Genomic DNA, 22,071 nt, shown 5'->3' with positions numbered 1-22,071 from the left:
GACAAACGAAACGATATGATCCTAAAGTCACATGTGGCCTTCAGTAAGGTGATTTTTAATCTTCTGGTGTTGCCTACAGGCAGATGTAGGTTCTCTCCTCAATAAGTCTACCTTGCCACGTAACATCATTAAGGGTCTTAGGACATGAACAACAGTGCCACCACAACTACATGGCCTTCATAAGGCACCCAAGGAAGGAATTCCTTTAGATGCAGTAGTAATACTGGTGCACCTACGTACCAGCTGGCAAAATACTTTAAACACATTCTCAGAAAATATGTGGGAAATTGCGAACACCACATTTGCAACTCTGCTATCTTTGTACACTGCCAGTCAGTTACAGCTCTGAGATACAGATATCATGGTCAGTCTCAATGCAGTCTTACTCTTTACAAGAATCCCACTTTTTGAATTCTTCGAACTAACCACAGAAAAGTTTGACGATTCTTTCACAGAATTTTTTTAAACACATTCTGACATCAACTTTTTCTTGTTCAATGGGACTGTTGGAGTACACACACCAAATAGCTGCTTATAATAAGTAATCTTTATTTAAAACAGACTGTTTCAGCTTAATTGACATTTTCAAGTATGTTTTGATTGATGTGACATCCATATTGCGTTGTTAGTGGACTGTTTCGTAACTGTCACTGCTTTATTAAGATTGTAAAGTATCAAAATGTTGAAATTAAATGTAAGTTACAACGTGAGAGGAGTTTGACAGTTCCGCTCTTACGACACTATGTGGAACTGTCAAACTGCTGTCACAACTAACATTTAATTTCAACATTTTGGCAATATTTACGATCTTAATAAAGCAGTGACAGTTACGAAACGGTCCACTAATGATGCCATATGGACGTCACATCAATCTAGACGTACTTGAAAATGGTTATTAAGGTGAAACAGTCTGTTGTAAATAGAGATGACTTGTTATAAGCAGCTATTTAGTTTATCTACTCTAACAATCATGTCGTTTTCAGACATATATTACACGGCTGGGCCTAAAGAAGAAAAATTGTTCAATGGGAGATACAATGTATAAAGCACTGGTGTGGTGATGGGTAGTCCTTTAAGACCCTCATAAAGATCAAATCTGTTTACTGAATTTGTTCTTATCTAACCATGGATTTGTCAAACAAGCCCACGCACATACCGACAAAGTAGGTCAAATTAACCTCACTTTTGAAGCAGACGCTCTTTGCATATGCTGAGTTTTGGAAACGTTGCACTCGGAACCTGATGATTACATCAATTTTCTGCAAGTGAACAATGAAACTTTTAATAGCTTGTTTAGAGTTACTATGCCCTCACACTGCAAAAGAAGATGCAAATATGTGAAAATTTAGCCTCTTCTATGGTCCTCTAATGACAGTTAATTAAAATTCTGCAATGTGTGAACATATATAGTGTACACTGTCCATGGAATAATTGGAGAACTTCATTTTTTTAAATTTTATTGCTGTCCCACTCTAGTGTTGTGTTTAGAATATTGATTTCCTTCTTAACCTCATCCTGCATAATATGTAGTTGGGAAAGATGCATCACCTTTACCATTTCAGTACTTGCAAATGCTATTTAGTTTTTATCCTTGACAAATTTGGCAGCATACTTGGAACCACACCATTTATCGTTCATGCCGAGAAAACCTGAGATAGTATATAGTTCAAATTAATTTTATCTGCCAGATCAGAAAGCTAATTCTACCTTCCTAAAAACAATTTTTCCTTAGTGCTGTTGCCACGGAAGACTCCTTGTAGAGGTGAACTTCAGCAGTGTATGTTTTACTGAGTGATTCGAAAAGAAATAATATATTTCAGTTGTTAATTACAGACAAACTATAAAAGATAGAAACACACTGCGCATGTCACTGGATAAAGGAAGGTTCAAAGTTTGGACACAGCTATGTTGTAGTTTGTTTGTAACAACAAGGTGACTATACCACAACAGAAATCATTTTGTATGTTGGACTTTGAATGAAGTCGACCCATTGTTCATGTGCAACATGTATTCTGCTGTCAATTCAACAAGAAGCCACCCCTGCAGAAGTGGATTTATGGCTGGTATACAAAATTCTTGGAATTTGGTTGCATGAACAAAGGGAAGAGCACTGTTCAGCCACACACATCTGATGAAAGTGTTGAGTATATCTGAGATGCGTTCACATGGACACCTCGGAAGTCCAATGGGCAGGCCAGGAACTTCAACTTCCTCGACCAACAGTGTGGTGTTTTCTGAAAAGGCACATCTATATGAAGCCTTACAAATTGCAGTTACTGCAGCAATTGTATTCTGGCGAACATAACAAGGCATGAATTTTGCTTTTCAGTTCCCCAGGATATGGCAGACAATACTTTTTCCAAATGACTCATCTTTTTGGATGATTCAACTTTTTCATCTATCAGATAAAGTAAACTGCCATAATTTTAATGTAAGAATTTGGGAGGTCACAAAATCCTAGCATCATTGTTGAACATGAAAGGGACTCACTGAAACTGAATGTGTTTTGTGCCATTTTTGTTCACAAAGTTCATGGACCTTTCTTTTTTGTGGAGGAGACTGTGACAGGTATGTCATGTCTGAACATTCTACAAAATTGCTTGTTTCCTCAACTTCATAAAAATTCCAATTAGCTCATTTTTACATATGTTAATGCCCACTTCACTTGCACCTTGAGGTGCAGCATTATTTTAACACCACCATCCCACAACGTAGGATTAGAAGAGGTGGACCGGGTCACCAGATCTCACACCTTGTGATTTTGTTCTGTGTGTACATAAAAGACCATCTTTGTCCCAAGAGTCGAGAAACATAAACGTTGACGCTGTCAATTCAATAAAAAGGGACTGGTTGATTTGTGTGTGGAATGAAATGGCCTATCGTTTTGATGTTTCTCAAGCAACACATGGTGCTCTGGCGAGTGTGTGTGTGAACATAAAACTTCAAAACTTCCTCCATCCAGCAACATGTGCAATGTGTTTCCACCTTTCATAGTTTGTCTGGATTAAACAATTGAAATCTGTTCTTCCTTTTCGAATCAACCTGTATATGTATGTGTAGTTTGTTGTGGTAACTTTTGATGTGAACAGTAATAGTGGACTAGTAAACAGCCAAAAAGTAACAACATATGTTTACATCTATCAAGAAGGTCCAAATTTTGTTTAATTGGTGTATTTTATATCTTAAAGTTTATCAAGAAAGTGATTTATGGAACACGTAAAATATCAGGGATAACTTGGAGTAAAATGTATCAATATATAGATAGTGGTACATCCAAGCTGTGCTTTAAACATACAAAAATACAAATAATAAAATTAATACAATCTGAAGTTCTAAAACTATTTATTTTCTTCAATAATATGCCATCTTTTTTCAGGCAGTGCCATACATGTAATGAAACTGATCACCATATTTGTCACGAAAACGTTTATGATCCAGCTGATCCAAGGCCTTCGCGACTTTCTTCATTGAAGACCTGCAACACATTTGCGGCAAAAACATAGTATTACTTTTGATAATTGTGTGTCCGATTTTACTTTCATGCATAACATTTCATCATTACAAATGTTCGAGTTTGGATGAAAATATATAATATGGTACTTTCTAAATTTCATAGCCGTGAAAGTAACCTTTGGCTAATGATTTTCTTTTGCATACATAATGACATGCTCATCTTTCTTCTTCTTCCATTGGTTTTTGAAACCCATGGAAGGAAGCAAGAATTGTAGTGTATGCTTAATTTGTTAATGTAAAAAGATGGATCTGGTAACTGAGTGATTCATTAAAGGCCTTCCTGTGATTAATATCAACCTGTATGCCTTGTGTATTTTCCTGCATTAAATGTCTGGGGTAGTCACTGACAACAGGATGTGTTGCAACATTTCTGCACAGAATGCAGATATATGTGGCCTTTAGTGTCACTTTTAATTCATTTTCATTATTACCTGTATACATAAAGTAAAGTTCACTGAAATATACGATAAGTTCTATGGGGGATATTAGACAGCAAATGTCTTACAAGGACTTTTCAATGTTTTCTCCAATACTTTAACAACTAAGTGGAAAGTACAGTTTTTAAACACATTTGAACACACTGAACAATTACTTTTATGTTTCTTACAGCCAAAAATATACTTAAGGCAAAATGTCCCTTATAGCTTCTGCACTGATAAATGTTGTTTTTTGCAGCTCTTATTTGGAACTGTCACAATAAAACCATTGTAATCTTTTCCAAGAGTGTAGTTTTAAAGGTTCATCTTAATATACTTACTTCTTAAAAATCTTCCTTGAAAGGCGCTCATATGAAGACTTTCGTTTTTCACTTATATCAGTTAGGCCAGGAAATTTCTTTTTCCTTTCTTTTTTCGTGCTCTGTTTTTTTCGCTTCTCTGGCATTTTAAGATCAATCCCTGTTGCCTCCTTAAAAATTTGAAAGAAGAACATTTGGTGTAGATAATACAATACTCAACAATATTATGAAAAGAATAGATGTTACTCACCATATAGTGGATATGCTGAGTTGCAGATAGGCACAACAAAAAGAATGTCACACAATAAGGTTTTGGTCAAAAAGGTCTTTGTCAAAAATAGACACCACAACACACTCGCCAAAACTCACATACACATGACCACAGTCTTTGGCAGCTGAAGCCAACAACAGTACAATAATCAACAACTGCTACAACAATCATTTCTGTAAATAACAAACAATGCTTAATTTAATTCCTTGCTGCAAGTGTTGATTTAAGCAGCAAGACCATTTGTCTTGTTCAAAACTTGCTGCATTGTTTTTTATCTATTCCAGTTACAAGACAGCAAACATCATGTACCAATTTAAGAGTCTTTTATAGATGTTTAAAATTTAGCCATATACCATGTCCACTTGCGTCACATGCCATTATCTTAATTTCCTTTTTGTTTATTTGGATGTCAAAACCGAACAGGCAGAATATGGTGCTGCGATTGGCAATGCCAATGTAAGACAAATGTCTGGCACAGTTGTTAGGACCATTACTGCTGCTACAATGGCAGGTTATCGAAATTTAAGTGAGTTTGAACATGGTGTTAAAGTCGGCGCATGAGTGATGGGACACAGCATCTCCGAGGTAGCGATGAATTGGGGTTTTCCCATACAACCATTTTACGAGTGTACCGTGAATATCAGGAATCTGGTGAAACATCAAATCTCCAACACGAGTGTACCGTGAATATCAGGAATCTGGTGAAACATCAAATCTCCAACATTACTGCGGCCAGAAGAAGATACTGCAACAATAGGACGAACAACGATTGAGGAGAATGGTTCATGATGACAAAGTGGTGAACCCTTCCGCAAATTGCTGCAGATTTCAATGCTGGGCCATGAAAAAGAGTCAGCGTGCGAACCATTCAACAAAACATCATTGATATGGGATTTCGGAGTCAAAGGCCCATTCATGTAGCCTTGATGACTGCACAGCTTTACGCCTCGCCTGGGCACATCAACACCAACATTGGACTGTTGATGACTGGAAACATGCTGCCTGGTTGGACGAGTCTCATTTCAAATGTTATCGAGTGGATGCACATGTATGGGTATAGAGACAACCTCATGAATCCATGGGCCTGCACATCAGCAGGGGACTGTTAAAGCTTGTGGAGGCTCTGTAATGGTGTGAGGTGTGTGCAGTTGGAGTGATATGGGACCTTTGATACATCTAGATACTACACTGAGAGGTGACACATACCTAAGCATCCTGTTTGATCACCTGCACCCATTTATGTCCATTGTGCATTCCAATGCGACACCTCACCATGTCCAGATTTGCTACAGTGTGGCTCCAGGAAGACTCTTCTGAGTTTAAATACTTCCGCTGGCGACCAAACTCCCCAGACATGAACACTATTGAGCATATCTGGGATGTCTTGCAATATGCTGTTTAGAAAAGATCTCCATCCCCTCGTACTCTTACGGATTTATTTACAGCCCTGCAGGATTCGTTGTGTCAATTTGCTCTAGCACTACTTCAGACATCAGTCTAGTCCATGCTACATCGTGTTGCGGCACTTCTGAGTGCTCGCGGGAGTCCTACACAATATTAGGCAGGTGCACGTTTCTTTGCTTTTCAGCGTATTTCTTGAAGTACCTGACTCAATTTCTGACTTTGGTGATCACTGCTAAGTTTTCATATCGTGCCGATTTTCTGTCTATGATTAACAACTTCCACATCGAGTCAGTCCTTCCCTCACAGCCACTTCAGTGTGCAAATTAAATATCAGTGTTAGCAATCAACATCCTGGTTATGACAATTTATACCGATCTGACAGTGTTGACTACTATAGTCTGCTTTATACAAAAAAAAAGGTCACCCTTTTAAAGCTGTAATTAATTTCATTCTTCAGAAGCATAGTACTTGCATGCTTCTCATAACAGATATCAATTGAATCTCCCGTCATCGTTCTGAACTGTGTCCTCATTTTCAATTGGCCTAATTTCTCCTGGTCAGTTATAAAGATTCTCCAAGTACTATATTCATCTTCTTGCCTTACTTTCTGCTCCCATGACCTAAATACCTTTTTCATTTCTAATGACTGTGCTGCATCAGGTGACTGCTTTCAGTACATGTGCAGCATCTCCATTACCCTGGTACAATTTTATACTTATATCATGACATCTATTTTCTATCCATTCTTTTTTATCAATTTTACATTTCAAATTTATTTCATAAATGAGTAACCTGTACTGTGCTTGTTTACTTTAATCATTTTTTACTTTTTAACCATTTCTTTATCAGTTGCAGTATCTCACGAGTATCAAATGCCGCCTCTTATTTGCTTTTTTAAAAGTACTAACTTTTCTGTTGCATTTATTATAACAATTTTGCGGTCTGTACACCAGTTTTCCACACTATTATAGTGGTCATCACACAAGCGGTAGCTCTGTGCAGACAAAGAGCAATAAGGAAGTGTGGAGAGGATGAGGTTTGCTTAATGTATGGTAGCAGAGGTGGGGAAGATGCCAACCACATTACCAAACCATGTTGCTGTGATCAGCAATCACGCTCATATGGTTATGGTACATCATATTATATATACAAGAAATGTAACAAATGTTTCATTTGATTTTTATCGAGCTATTATAAGACAATCATCTCCTAAAGAAAAATACTTACAATACTGTCCAAATCGCTCTAAAAAGACGAATATCATTGTGAAAAGTTGTACATAAACACCTCACAATTTTGTGTCAGCTGTTGCACAGCTAGAAAGACAGACTGAGCCTGACAAAAGATGCAGTAGAGCTGACATATTTTTGTGAAGATGTTAAGCACAATTTTTTACAATAACATTTGTCATTTTAATATGATTTGTACTGTATTATAAAAGAAACAGCAACATATGTTAACCTATTGTTACGAACCTGAATGGTGTGTTACAGATTGTCTTACATGTTCAAGCAAATCCTATTGGCTGCCAGCAGTTAATGGAAGGAGACTGTACAGAATGGCTAAAACTGTGCTGCTTTCTGATGAGATGTGAAATAGAATTCCTTGGAGTATAATTATTTACTTTGTTGCATTTTACAAAGCAGTCTTGAGTTTTTGGTTCATTGGACGTGCCTAGTCTCCAGCAGGAGCTTTATCGTTAATCACTTGAATTTTAACTGCCATTTCATAACTAGTTTACAATTACTGTGTCTGTCAACTCTTGAATAATTATTGCAGTCCTTTACTCGATTCCTCCTCTGTGTTTTAACAAAATATAGTCAATCAGTTATATTCCTTGATCCCCTAGCATTGTGTATGCACACTTTCTTCACAAGGGGCACTCAAAGGGATAATTTTTGACAACAAACTCGTCTACAATACAGAACTCTTTTTACTGTTCTCATTTTGCTTGCCAAGACAGAATTTTCTCTTTTTGCCTACCTTTAACCAATGACTACATTTCAGTTTCCTCCCATTTGTCATGTTTTACATGTTTATTAACATTATGACAAATAACTTTAAATACACTGTCATCCACATCAGTGGTTCACACGTATACTTATATGATCACAATGTCTCTTTGATATCCATTCAATTTCATCATCACTATTCTTTTCGGTACTGCAGATAACACTTTACCACTAATTTTCTTATTCATTATTATGCCTACAATAGCCCTATTCTTCCCACTCAAAATATCTCCTCTTTCAGTCTACAGATGATTGTAGAACAGTACAGTGCATCTCACTGGTTCCTAAAATATTTCCCTGCATCCTTTAAATTTCTCCATTTAGATATTCTAGTTTCACAAACTTTCTTAAGATTCTAATAACCCTTGTGACCAGTTTTATTAGCATTCTTTGTTTGTCTGATTGCCCTTTCTAAGCAGAGACCTTTATTTGTGTGTTAAACAAACAGATGACTAAGTGTTGAAATAAATATAGTAGGAAAGTTCTGTTAGAGTGATCTAGGAATGGAGCATGATAGCTCAGTCACTGAAGAGCACTATGAACAACATACTAAAATCCTCACCGGTGGAGTGTGAGCATTGGGATGGGGGAGCATTTAAAGGAGAAACTGCCACTTCTAGCGAAAATGTTTCTCTAAACAAAGTTAGTCGATAAATTTTTTCTGGGTTTGTGACTGCACTGTCAATATGTAAAACTAGCGATGTTTCGGTCACTGTTGCAAGTGACCTCCTTCCGCTCGCCGATTTCCACCCGTCGCAAGCAGTAATGCAAACACCAATCAAAATGTTGAGTCTCCACCAATGAAAAGAAATAATAAAAACACCAATAAAGAACTTCCAATGCCTTTCCCCTTCATCCTTAACATCCTATCAGAATTAGATAACAGCCACGTCTGCATGTATATAAGAAACAAAGGTTTCTCATTTGGCAGTAAACCAAAACACTCCAAAGGAGGTCACTTGCAATAGTGACTGAAACGTCGGTAGTTTTACATATTGACAATGCGGTCACAAACCCAGAAAAATTATATTGATTGTGACAATGGCCGCAGAAGTCTATGTTCATATTTAAAATATAAAAAAATACAGTTCATTGTTAGGTGAAATGGATTAAGAACAAATATTAAATGGGTGAACAATGTCTAAGTGCACTAGGAGCCATCTTAAGGGATAAATTATGTTCTGGGGGTGTAACAGAGTGAAGGGTAGAAGCGTGGGGGAAGGTAGATCGCCTGATTGTGGTCGTGCCCTTCTCTTCAACAAACGTCTGAAAACTGAAGAATGGCTAGTGATTCCCCACTCTTATCTGAACCACTACATCACGAGAAGCAACAATAGGGCGTTTCACACAGTTATACTGATCCTCCATAGTCTGCCTTATGAATCACTGGTGACACAGTGCACAGAGATGCCCAGGGGGTGCTTATTTTCCACAAAGTGCATTAACACTACAGGAATGCAGATACGAGCTTCTATAGTGTGTTTCAAATTCGTTGCGACTTTTGATGTTTGGCTCACCGGAGGGTACGTGACACTGTTGCCTAGGTAACACCAATGGTGAGCCAGCTTTTCCTACCACGCCCCCACTGGTATAGTTAGTAAAGCACCCTTGTTGCCATGCCATGGGTGAACAGAACCATGTGATGTGTGTTACATGCATATCTGCGTTCATCAGCTCTCGTTGTAAGGTGGTTATTTTCTGACTTTGAAGTGTTCTGCAGCCATCAGTTACTTTGAATAAGTGCTTTGTGTTGGCGTTACATTAGTAACAATGGTGTAGCACATCTGAACATGAAGTTTGCTTTAAAAGTTGTAGTCCAAAAACTCATTCACCAGCTATGAAGATAATGTTCTTGTGCAAAATATTCCTCCTAATCTGGCAATAGTAATAGACAATGCACTATACCACTTTGTTGTGATTGATATAGCTCAAAGAATGAAATGAAGGAAAGAGGTATTTTTCTCTGGATAGAAAGAAATGTTCTATTGGTAGAAGTTGAACGTAGCATACGTAAGGCAAGGTTAATGGAACCTGTAGTGCTGTACAAGCCGAACACTCCATGCTACCATGCTGAAGAACTAGCCACTACATGGGCCTAGATGAAAAGTAACATGGGAAAAAAAAAAAAAAAAAAAAAAAAAAAAAAAAAAAAAAAAAAAAAAAAAAAAAAAAAATTAGCTCCGTGATGTTGAAATGTTCACAAAAGAAGCCATTACAAATGTTACACCACAGGACAGGACTGGTCTCAAGGGGTGAGTGGTTAGCCATACCAAGACGGTAGTTGAGGAGTGGGATTAATGAAGGTCTGGGGTGAGTTTTGAGTAATACGTAACTTCTCTTGTGACCATATTAAAATCTCCTCCTTTTGCCAAAACACACCAGTGTGTCCCTAACATTCTAATGTAGTTGAAAAAGAAATTGAGACATTGCTGAAACTAGCAACTGAGGTTAAGGACAGGTCAATAGTTTACGAAAAAGCCCATTCTCAATATAAAAATCAACGAGTAAATTCTTCACTTAGACTGTTGCAAGACCCACAACAATTCTTGCTTCACCAGCTATCAATGGTCTTTAAAAATTAAATTATTTCATTGCAAAAAATCTGTAGATGCTTAAATATCATGGTAGACAGGGAATTTTTACATATTAATCATATGGCAAAATATTCTCCTCTTTGCATGCTTTCATTTGCCAAAAATCTTGTTTTGATATCTCAGACTGTTTGTTGGATACGAGAGATTTGGGAGTATTTAATTCTGGCTTTTTCACTGGATGCATGTGTGTGTGACAGAGCACTCTTTACATACATTCCATTTTCTCGAGACTGGAAACAGATATCGATATCCTTCCAAGTTTAAAGAATAGCTCAGTATGTTATCTACATTTCATACACAGCAACATATGATTTAAAACATGCACCCAATGCAAATTCATAGTGACCCTTGTTTTTGACTGCAAACTTTAAGAATTTAATGCAGTAGGTTACCTAATATCAAAACATCCCACTATGATCTTTAGCGATGTGACAGGCAGTTCATCATTAAGCTGACGAACTAAGTTATAAGATGTGCTAGAATCACAGTGTTTTACCCAATAGTTTCTTTAACGTTGTTTGAGGAAGATAACAGATCGGCCAGCTTGGGCGGTTTGCTGTTCGCGCAGTCAAGCGAGCCTGACAGGTACTGCACAGAGTAGGCTAGGTGATGTACTGTGGTCAGCAGCTGACGTACTCACTCTGTGCACGCTGGCAACTGTGCTTCCCTCCACTCACTCCACACGGAACTGTCAAAAGTCACAACTAATTTTAAACGCACTATAATAATATTAACACAAGAAATTTATGTGGACAAAATGTAAGCAAACTGTTCTACAGTTACCTGGGTCATCTGGAGTCTCCTGTCTACCACCAGCTTTTCTGAATTACACATATGTAATGCTAAACATGCCTTGGTGCACGGCCAGCACATCTTGGCACAGTGTTACACCGTCTGGGGTATCTGGATACTTCCCACTAACACCAACCTGTCAGAACTCCGGAGCTGGGAACTTGCCCTTCAGTATATCCTCTCTTCTAGTTATCCGCCAGGCCTCAACCTCCACTAATTTCAAGTTGCCGCTGCTCATACCTCACCTGTCTTTCAACAACATCCTTGCCTCTTTACTTCCGCCTCGACTGACATCTCTGCCCAAACTCTTTGCCTTTTCAAATGTCTGCTTGTGTCTGTGTATGTGCGGATGGATATGTGTGTGTGTGTGTGTGTGTGTGTGTGTGTGTGTGTGTGTGAGAGAGAGAGAGAGAGAGAGAGAGAGAGAGAGAGAGAGTGTATACCCGTCCTTTTTTCCCCCTAAGGTAAGTCTTTCCGCTCCCGGGATTGGAATGACTCCTTACCCTCTCCCTTAAAACCCACATCCTTTCGTCTTTCCCTCTCCTTCCCTCTTTCCTGACGAAGCAACCGTTGGTTGTGAAAGCTAGAATTTTGTGCGTATGTTTGTGTGTCTATTGACCTGCCAGCTCTTTTGTTTGGTAAGCCTCATCATCTTTGTTTTTAGATATATTTTTCCCACGTTGAATGTTTCCCTCTATTATATTCATTACACATATGTAAGTTAGAAGTTATCCTTACAACACATCTTTCATTACCATAATCCTCCTGGCCTCAAATCTCCATTAATCCACTGTACCCACATCTTCCGCCAACAGCTCCCCCTTCCTCTGTCTTGTCAACAACCTCCCAACTCCCATCTTCACGTCACCTTCATCACGTGCCGCACCTCACTGGCTCTGAGACACAGGTGTCACATGCATAACCCATGCACCTGCCACCCCCTCTCCAGCATTCCTAGCCAGTAAACCTGCTACCTTCCTACTTACATGCAGAATGCACAGGAGTATTACTATCATCAAAATGTTCAAGTTTTTCAAACATGTAATACTCTATCAAACAATGATCTTAGGTTATCACTGAATTTTCAACACCCACTGAATTTTCAACACCCAGAATGGTTTCACTTAATAACAGTTAAATGAAATAAGAAATGATGAAAAGGAATAGGCCCCTAACTGTATTTTTCAGTAGAAAAATTTGAATATCAGTTCTCCATCTAGCTAAACATTACCCGTAATGAGAAACTAATTTGCAATGCTGTAAGAAGAATTGCAAGTCGTCAAAGTTGGTGAAGCTAAATAAAAGAACCAAATAAAGAAAAAAATGGGCGCCCATCTGTCTTTCCTTGCCAAATTAGCATTTTGGCATCGCCTGTTGTGGCATCATTACTCAAATGAAGAGATGTACATGAACAGTAGCATCTCTAATTTCATTGCAGTATTGCATTCACATATAGTTAATGGTGCAATATGCGTTGAACCTGATACTTTTTGGCACAAGCCGAATATCCCCAACAATTTTCTGCTGATAAGTATCACTTATGCAGGTGGAATTTAGCTGTAAAATAAAATATAAAATGTGAAATAATACACTCAGAATATTTTCTGCCAGAGGATAATCCATGTGAAACTGGCAAGTAAAAAAATAAATACAAATAAATATGGACTTGGTGATTTATAACTCTGTAATTTTATTCTACCTATCAAAATAGGGTGAAACTCAAAATTAAATTGTTTTGACCTTTTAGTTTGTCAATTACTCATTTTTAAACATTCCAAAATTGACAATTTTTGTCACACTTTCAAACCTTGAAATGGTAATATCTCACAAACTCTTCAACTTACAGACCTGAAATTTGTATAATTTTATCCAATTTTCTATAAGCTTTAAAAATAGGTGATACTTGACTACTTTTCTCAAACCAAATTAATAAAATATTAAAAACCGAATTTCTTTTTTGTGTTGAAAAAATGTACATTAAGACATATAATTTTGTTACACACGCAGGGGCGGAGGGCGAGGAGTCGCTGCACATGTGGCTACAGAAGATAACCAAAATAGATTGTTTCTTTGTAGGAAACATCTCATTAATATGGAGATAAAATAGCAGATTCTAGCAAAACAGCATGTAAGTTAATAATGTAATAATATTAATATAATGTCGTATTGTGTAGAAAGTGAAGTAGTGATTGACCAACAAGCTACCATCCTACACGAAACGACCGTTAATTCATTAGGCCATCTGTATAACTCATTATCAAGTGTTTGTATTCTTTAGCTTATCCTTTCCTGCTTTTTATTTATTGTATGCAGCCTCAAAGTACATGGACAAATCTCCAGTCCAAATGGTATCTATCTACAGATTGTTGGAAGAAAATACCTACAGCTCTGTTGTGCAAAAAAAAAGTACAAAACTGCCAGCAAATAGTGAGCAAAAGATTTGGATCTTCAATGTAGTTAGCAATTTTACCACACATAACATATCTAAGAAATCAGTATTTGAAGGCTAATATGAAGGTGAGATATTATCCTTAACCAAGGATCTTCTCAATCGGTTAATGATGGTGACAACAAAATAACTGTGTGCGAGACCACGGAACCTTCCTTTTCACAGTCCATGCTCTTACCAACTAAGCAATGCAGGCAAAACTTGTGACCCAGTCTCACAGCTTCCCTTATGCTGGTACCTCTCTCCTGTTGTCCAAACTTAAAAGATGTTTTCCTGCATACCATGCTGCACTATCTCTCTTGGAGAAATGACATTGCAGTAAAAAGACTTAACCACAGCGTAGAGCATTGTTCGTAGTATGAGTTTTTCACTTTGCACCAGAGTGTGCACCTAAAGCTCCCTGGAAGATTGAAAATGTATGTCATATCAAGTCAAACCCAGAACCTCACCTTCCCCAGTCTGGCACACAATTTTAATCTGGCAGGAAGTTCCAAAAAAGTAGAGACAGTACTGCAGAGCCAAAGACTCATTCTGGAGAGGAAGCAGCTGGTTCCAGCTCTGGTTAAGAACTGCAGTTTAGTCCGCAATAAGTGAGTGACGGTTTATTTTGAAGCAGATTTCACACTGTTTTGAATGTGTGATTTGCGAATGTGATTTACATGGGCAGAAGTCGACCATATGGAATACTGGTGACTGGGGATCAGACTAAAACTTATATGCACAATGCACCATTAGGAGTTGCCACCAAGCAGACACATGGCTTACCAGCCTCAGCACAGTGGAAATTATGGGTGGAGCTGATCTTGTAGCCAGCCTGGTCTGCTCATGTTTTACCACCAATGATCTTCAAATGTTTGTCTCACTTATCTGTGCACTTGCACCCATAATCAGCTGGGCCCACACAAAAGCCTTCTAAAATCACATTCTACTTGCACTGGAGGACTTGTGGCTAAGACCTTTGACATCAACTGGCTTCAGGCAAATAGTTTTAAATTTTTTGTTAGAACCACAGGGGGAAGAACCTCACGTTATGCCATAATACCATGTTGGTACCCTTTATTTTCAACTTTGGTGGATTAAGTATGCATTGTGTGAGGGTACTGAATTTTTGCGTAATTAAATTTAAAGCGAGAGGTTTACTGTTAAATCCTTATAGTCAAATATTATAAATGAGTAATCATGTGGTTTTTACGGGAAGTTAAAGTGAATGTTTCAAATAGTGCACAGGTCCACATTTATTAATATGATATACGTTAGTACAGTTGTATAATTATCTGCTTGAGGTACTCCTTGGGCAGCATTCGGAGTTCATCACCAGACATCTCCACATCACAACAAATGTGTGAAGACTGAGCATATAACAAAGAGAATTACCTTGGAAGAGTGTGTATACATGAAAATCCCACAGATGTAGCATTTACTTTGTTTCAGATCAAACCTGATATCCTCATAGAAAGCTCATTTGTATATGACTATGTGATACGCAGATATAATTACATAATCCAGTGGAACTCACTGGTACTACAAGGAAGAATAATAATTAACTAAAGTTCAAAACTGAACCAAGAATATTTTTTTTAAGAATCTGTCACCCACAAACACTATCCTGTCATGTCATGACCTTGGAGTTAGACATGAATATGGAGTGCAAGAAGTCTGAACTGAATAATGCAACACAAGAGAAAATTTTTTAAAGGTTTTCATCTAGCTTTCAGCTGTTAGAAATTTATTTTGCAATTGCAATTTTGGCATTAAGCCATTTTCAAGCATCTACAAAACATAATACAACAGAATGAGAACCATTTACAGTGGGATTAACAATGGGTACATTCATATGCTGTATTTACAAGATTTTAAACTATGGGGAATCCAGGACGGAATAATGTCAATATAAGGTCTGTTCAAAAAATTCAGAAACTTTGACCACAAAATTTTTCTACACTTATCTTTTACTTATTGTGCATGGTATCCTCCAAAATTCTCTCCTCCACAATTGATACAACGCTCCCAATGCCATTTCCACTTCCAGAAGCAGTCTTGGTATGCCTCTTGCTGGATCGCTTGAAGCGAAGTCGATTAATTTCATTTTATCTTGTCAATCATTGCACATCTTCATCCTTTCAATGGTGTTTTCAACTTTGGAAATAAAAAATTAAAAAAAAAAAAAGTCCACAGGGGTCAGGTCAGGAGAGTACGGAGAATAAGGCAGCACACCAATTTCGTTTTTTGTTCAACAGTCACGCACCAACAGTTATGAATGTCCAGGTGCGTTACCACGATCCAAGAGCCATGAAAGGTCCCCCCTCATTTCAGGCTGTCCCACTCTCACACTTTCTCGCAGGCGTCACAACACATCCAGATAGAACCTCCGATTAACAGTTTGTCCCTGTAGTATGAATTCATGAACTAATGTTTCAAAGTCAAAGAAAACTGTAAGCATGGCTTTGACATCTGACCTGACCTTTCGAGCTCTTTTTTGTATTGGAGAGCCTTTCCCTACCCATTGTGAAGATTGAACTTTGGTCTCAACATCATAACCACACACCCACATCTCATCACAAGTTATGATTCTCCTCAGGAACCCTTCCGGCCATTTTTAAACTGTGTCAGCCATTCGTCACACCAAGTACGACTAAAGCACTCATCACTGTAGGCTTCTGCATCATTTGGTGTGTATCTAAAGTTTTTCTTGAGTTTCACGATAAATTTAATGCAGACATGTTGCTCCTCTAATGCTGCCATCTCGAAATTCACAAACTGTGCAACACAACATTCTATTCAATACAGCACTGGACAATAGCTAACACACATACAACAATGAAACGTTCATCCGTCACGTTCCCAGTCTGTTGAAATTTTTCAAACAGATCCTTTATTGTATCGCTTTTCGGTCCTTTGGTTACATTAAACCTCCGTTGAAAACTTCGTCTTGTTGCAACAACACTGTGTTCTAGGCGGTGGAATTCCAACACCAGAAAAATCCTCTGTTCTAAGGAATAAACCATGTTGTCTACAGCACACTTGCACGTTGTGAACAGCACACGCTTACAGCAGAAAGACGACGTACAGAATGGTGCACCCACAGACTGCGTTGTCTTCTATATCTTTCACATAACTTGCAGCGCCATCTTTTGTTGAAAATTGTAACTACTGTAATTTCGAAAGTTTGTCTGCCTGAAAATGTACTGTTGTCCCAAGCATATTGCAACAAACGGTGTATTTCTATCACTGCTCGTTTAGTTTTTATTGCCGTTTCAAATATACCGGTCATTTTTGAAACACCCTGTACATTACAAAAGCAACAATATACATAAAGAAATAACATTAAAAAGGGAAGCACAACCAGAAAAAAATGAAATTCATTGCTTTACTTTATTATAATGGCATCTCAGACAGAACAGCCAGTAATTTTTGTAAAATTGAAGTACGAATCAGGTACCGCACGAACACCATAGTAGGGATAATAATCACACACACAACCCGGAAAACAAAACCATTTACACAATCAGCGAATTATAAAATCAGATGTGGTGAATATGAAAATTTCTATGTGAGGCAAACAGGTAAATGTTTTTCCACCAGTTTCAGAAAGCACACAAATGAAAGTGAGAACTATAAATCTTCATTTAGCATCACAAAATCTATAAAGGTGCTACATGGGGTAGAGAAGGGTAGATTAGTAGACACACTATAATAAATTGACACATTTATAAATATAATTTGACACACACACAAACAACAAATAGGTATGCATAATATAAAGTTACTACTATATTGGTTTTTTTTTTTGGGGGAGGGGGGGGGGGGGGAATACTTTGCTCATCAACAAAGAGAATTACCTTGGAAGAGTGTGTACACATGAAAATCCCACAGATGTAGCATTTACTTTGTTTCAGTTCAAACCTGATATGATTTGTATTAACAGTAAAAATGTTTTCAGAAATATTTTACTGAATTTGCAGCCTTCCCAGTTCTATGTAATTTTTTTCAGACAGAGCATCATACAGATTTATTTGTGGAAAAATGCTGACTAAAAACCTAGTCTGATGATCTTGGAACCCATAGGATGATCTCAGAACCCTTGCCATGTGCCCAGTATGTCACTTCAGACTACCTTTACTCCTCAGACTGGATACTATGCATATAAGTACGGTCATTTTAAACCTATGGATCTCTGTAACACATATTGATATAGGAAAAAAGTGTTTCAAGGTCCTCCAAGATCATTATCTTAAGAACACATGATAAAATTTTTTATGATCTGACATGAACAGAAACACAATTGGTACTTTTGGTACCCATAATCATGGGTTTCTGTGTATATCATGATAACAGATACAGATTTTCAAAAAGAGGAAAATGACACTTATAGATGAATGTCTTAAGAATGTACCAGTCAAATTGTGCCATTTGCTATGGTTAGTTAATTAGATAATTGTGGTGCACAGCACAAAAACAGCTAAAAACCAGTTTCTGTGATTTTATGCACAAGTACAGCAATTTTGAACTACCAGATCTTTGTAATGGATAACAATATTGGGGAAAAAAAATCGAAGCCCCCCCAAAAATATCAGCTTTAGAACACATGGCAAAAAATTTGGTGATCTGCCATGAATAAAAATTATAGAAGTCACCAATTTCACAACTGGTAGTTTTCGTACCCAAAAATGATGATCTTTTGGGGTTTTCTGAGGAAGTGCCCATGAACAAATGGTTTTTTTCTAACTTGCCTAGGGGCCAGCCCACATCACACCTAGTTCAAAAGAACTAACTGATTTGCTCAATTTGCTTGGGTTGGAGGAACTGTGTGATGCTTAAATTTCGACCTGTAGCTTAGGATAGCTACAGTATACCCATTCTTCCAATAGGTATACAAATTGTTGCTAAGCCAATAGCTATCCAAAACACTTTATCCTTTATCTCTGTGATCAACAGAGCTTGAGATATGACTCCATGAAAAACTGTACTTTTGTACACGGCTTTTTGCAACATACTGAGACCAGTTTACACCGCAGAAGAACAAACGATATTTAAAAATGATATAAAAATATATTTATTGGCTCTAAATGTTATTAATAACTCTATATCGAAACTGAAAATTATTTTTAAATATTTGTTATTATCTAAAAACAAGTGTTTTGCTTGACAATGTAAATCAACAAGCTGTTGTCATGGAAATGAAAAAGATGACTAGTACACCACTAAACATAATCAAATGGTATGTAGCAACAAATAATAATTACAAATAAGATTTTGAGCCTTTGTACATCATAAAGAAGAACTTAATGAAACATTGCATGTGAAAATCAAATACTGAAGATTCACATCCATTATACGTTCACTGAATGTATGCAGAAACTGCAATGTGATTAGCTTAAAACGTTCGAAGAAGCAGTAGCAGAGTAGCCATGATCTCTCAAATTTAGTATTGACTGAAAGCCTGCAATCTGCAATAAACTGTTTGCACCCAATGCAACCAGGTAGCACAGTATGCAGTTGTCATGCAGCAAACAACATGCAATACTATGAGTTACAGCCAGACAGCACAGAGGCAATTCAGCAATGCTGCTCAGCGACAGACTTCCCTGCAGAGCTCACTTTATTAAAATCTGTTGGATTATATTCTTTTAAGATACAATATACTGTGAGTGATTTCTCAATTAACTTTGGCAAACAGCGAAGTGAAGTTTGATCAGAAAGAAAAATTGTTGAGAAAATTAAGTTCATTAATGACAAATAAAAAAGGAAACCGTGATGTTGTTATAGCAACTATGGTTACAAAAGTTAATGAATCAGTTAAGAAGGCTACGAGAGTGTTAAGCAGTTTTTGGTATCCCACTTAGACAGTGAACTGACATCGCTTACTTCCAGTATGATTGGCACAGAGGAATTATGGGCAAATTTTAAGCAGACTATAAAGCATGGTCTGGAGAATTGTGCACCTAGTAAGTGGATTAAGGACAAAAAAACCTGCCATGTTTAACAATGAGATTGGAAACAGCTGAGGAAGCAAATGCTGTTTTACTCTTAGATCAAAAGAGAAGATGCAAATGACGACAAGCAAATGTTAGAACAGATTTGTACGTCTGTGAAAAGATCTATGCATGAAGCATACTATTACCACCATCATATTTAGAAAAAGATTAGACAGGGGGGGGGGGGGGAGGGGGGGAATCAGTATGTGGATCTAAGCCTTCCATCCAGTCACTTGTTTATCATGGTATGTGGGTCTAAGGCTTCCATCCAGTCACTTGCTTATCAATCTGGTGTGGCAGTTGAGGACAGCAAAATGAAAGCTGAAGTCTCAAATTTCACGTTTAAGAAATCGTTCATGCAGGAGAATAACACAAACATACCATCATTTGATCATCGAACAAACTCCTGTAAAGTTGACATAATAATAAGCGTCCCTTGTGTAGAGAAACAACTGAAAGAGTTGAAAACAAGTAAGTCACCAGGTCTGGATGGAATCCCAATTCAGTTTTTGAAAGAGTACTCTACAGCACTGGTCCCTTCCCTAACTTGCATTTATTGCGAATCTCTCGTCCAGCACAAGGTCCCAAGTGACTGGAAAAAATTGCAGGTTACTCCTGTATATAAGATGGGTAACGAATGGACCAGCATAATTACAGATCAGTATCTTTAACATTGGTTTGCTGCAGAATCCTTGACTACATTTTCAGTTCTGATACAATAAATTTTGCTGAGACCAAGAATCTTAGATTCATGAATCAGTATGAAACCAAGCTTGCCCTTTTCTCATGTGATACACTGTGTACTATGGATGAAGGGCAAACAGGCTGATTCCATATTTTTAGATTTCTGGAAAGTGTTTGATACAGTGCCCCATTGTAGGCAATTAAAGAAAGTACGAGTATATGGAATAGGTTCATTGATATGTGAGTGGCTCAGCGACATAGAACCCAGCAAGTTGTCCTTCACAGCAAGTGTTCATCAGAGACAAGGGTGGCATCAGTAGTGACCCACAGAAGTGTGATAGGACTGCTATTTTTCTCGATATACATAAATGATTTGGCAGACAGTGTGAGCAGCAATCTGCTGTTGTTTGCTGATGATGCTGTGGTGTGCGGTAAGGTGTCAAAGTTGAGTGACTGAGGAGGAAATAAGATGACTTAGGCAAAATTTCTAGTTGGTGTGATGAATGGCAGCTAGCTCAACATGAAAAGGCATGGGAGCTAATGCAGATGAGTAAGAATAACAAACCTGAAATGTTTGGATACAGCATTAGTAGTGTCCAGCTTGACACAGTCACCTCATTTAAATATTTGGGCATAAAGTTGCAAAGCAATATGAAATGGAACAAGTATATGGGAATTGTGGTAGGGAAGGCGAGTGGTCAACTTTGGTTTATTGGGAGAATTCTAGGAAAGTGTGGTTCATCTGTAAAGGTGCCTGCTCATAGGACAATAGCGTGACCTATTCTTGAGTAGTGCTTGAATGTTTGGGATCCATAAAAGGTCCAATTAAAGGAAAACATTGAAGCAATTCAGACGCGGCTCCTAGATTTGTTACTGGTGGGTTCGAACAACTTACAAGTGTTACGGATATGCTTCAGGAACACAAATGGGAATCCCTGGAAGGAACACGACATTCTTCTTGAAGAACACTATTGAGAAAATCTATAAGACTGGCATTTGGAACTGACTGCAGAGCGATTCCACTGCCTCCAACATACATTACATGTAAGGACTATAAAGAGAAGGTATGAGAAATTAGGGCTCATATGGAGGCATATAGGCAAACATTTTTTCCTTGCTCTATTTGTGGATGGAATATGAAAGGAAATGACTTACAGTGGTACAGGGTACCCTCCATCACAGGCTACACAGTATACTGTGGAGTATCTATGTAGGTGTAGACGTACATGTAGAACATTTCTGTACAATTAAATCTGTAGTGGATAATTTTGTGAATAGAGTAGGTATATTAGAATAGAAACTATTAGACACAAATGGTACTTTGGAAAGAGTAACAAATATGAATGTTGCTATGTCTTCTGTAATTATAAATTAATTGCAACCACAGTTAGAAAAATTAGAAGCTCATATAGGACCCTCAAGCAGTGAGGGGAAATCATCAAAACAAAGGTTTACTGGAGGATAAGTTACTGTATTCACATACTAATGCGCAGGCAGATATGGGATCGACATTAAATACTAAAAGGGATAAAAGGTATACTTCAGAGGAATTACGAATTAATACATATTTAAATTTTGAATGAGCAACTCACGGGACAAGAAAAGAATTAGATCTAACAATAGAGGACTACATTACAGATT

At 37.6% G+C, this 22,071-nt stretch overlaps 1 protein-coding gene across 4 annotated transcripts in view; it reads right to left on the bottom strand.

Moving 5' to 3' along the window:
* Nucleotides 1-3,325: 3,325 nt before the first annotated feature.
* The window catches only part of LOC126474914 (UV-stimulated scaffold protein A-like), a 129,779-nt gene continuing 111,033 nt past the window's right edge, over nucleotides 3,326-22,071 (bottom strand). For all 4 annotated transcript variants that reach the window (XM_050102413.1, XM_050102410.1, XM_050102412.1 and 1 more), the window contains 2 exons: nucleotides 4,271-4,419; nucleotides 3,326-3,475 (listed from right to left, as the gene is read on the bottom strand). In XM_050102413.1, the coding sequence (XP_049958370.1) occupies nucleotides 3,373-3,475; nucleotides 4,271-4,419 (252 nt within the window). In that variant the 3' untranslated portion in view covers nucleotides 3,326-3,372. The remainder of the gene's footprint in view (nucleotides 3,476-4,270; nucleotides 4,420-22,071) is intronic.

Source organism: Schistocerca serialis, chromosome 4 (assembly GCF_023864345.2).
Source record: "Schistocerca serialis cubense isolate TAMUIC-IGC-003099 chromosome 4, iqSchSeri2.2, whole genome shotgun sequence".
In the NCBI taxonomy this organism is placed as follows: Eukaryota; Metazoa; Arthropoda; class Insecta; order Orthoptera; family Acrididae; genus Schistocerca; species Schistocerca serialis.
The sequence above is the reverse complement of the archived record's forward strand: the minus strand, read 5'-3'. Positions and strand labels throughout refer to the sequence as shown.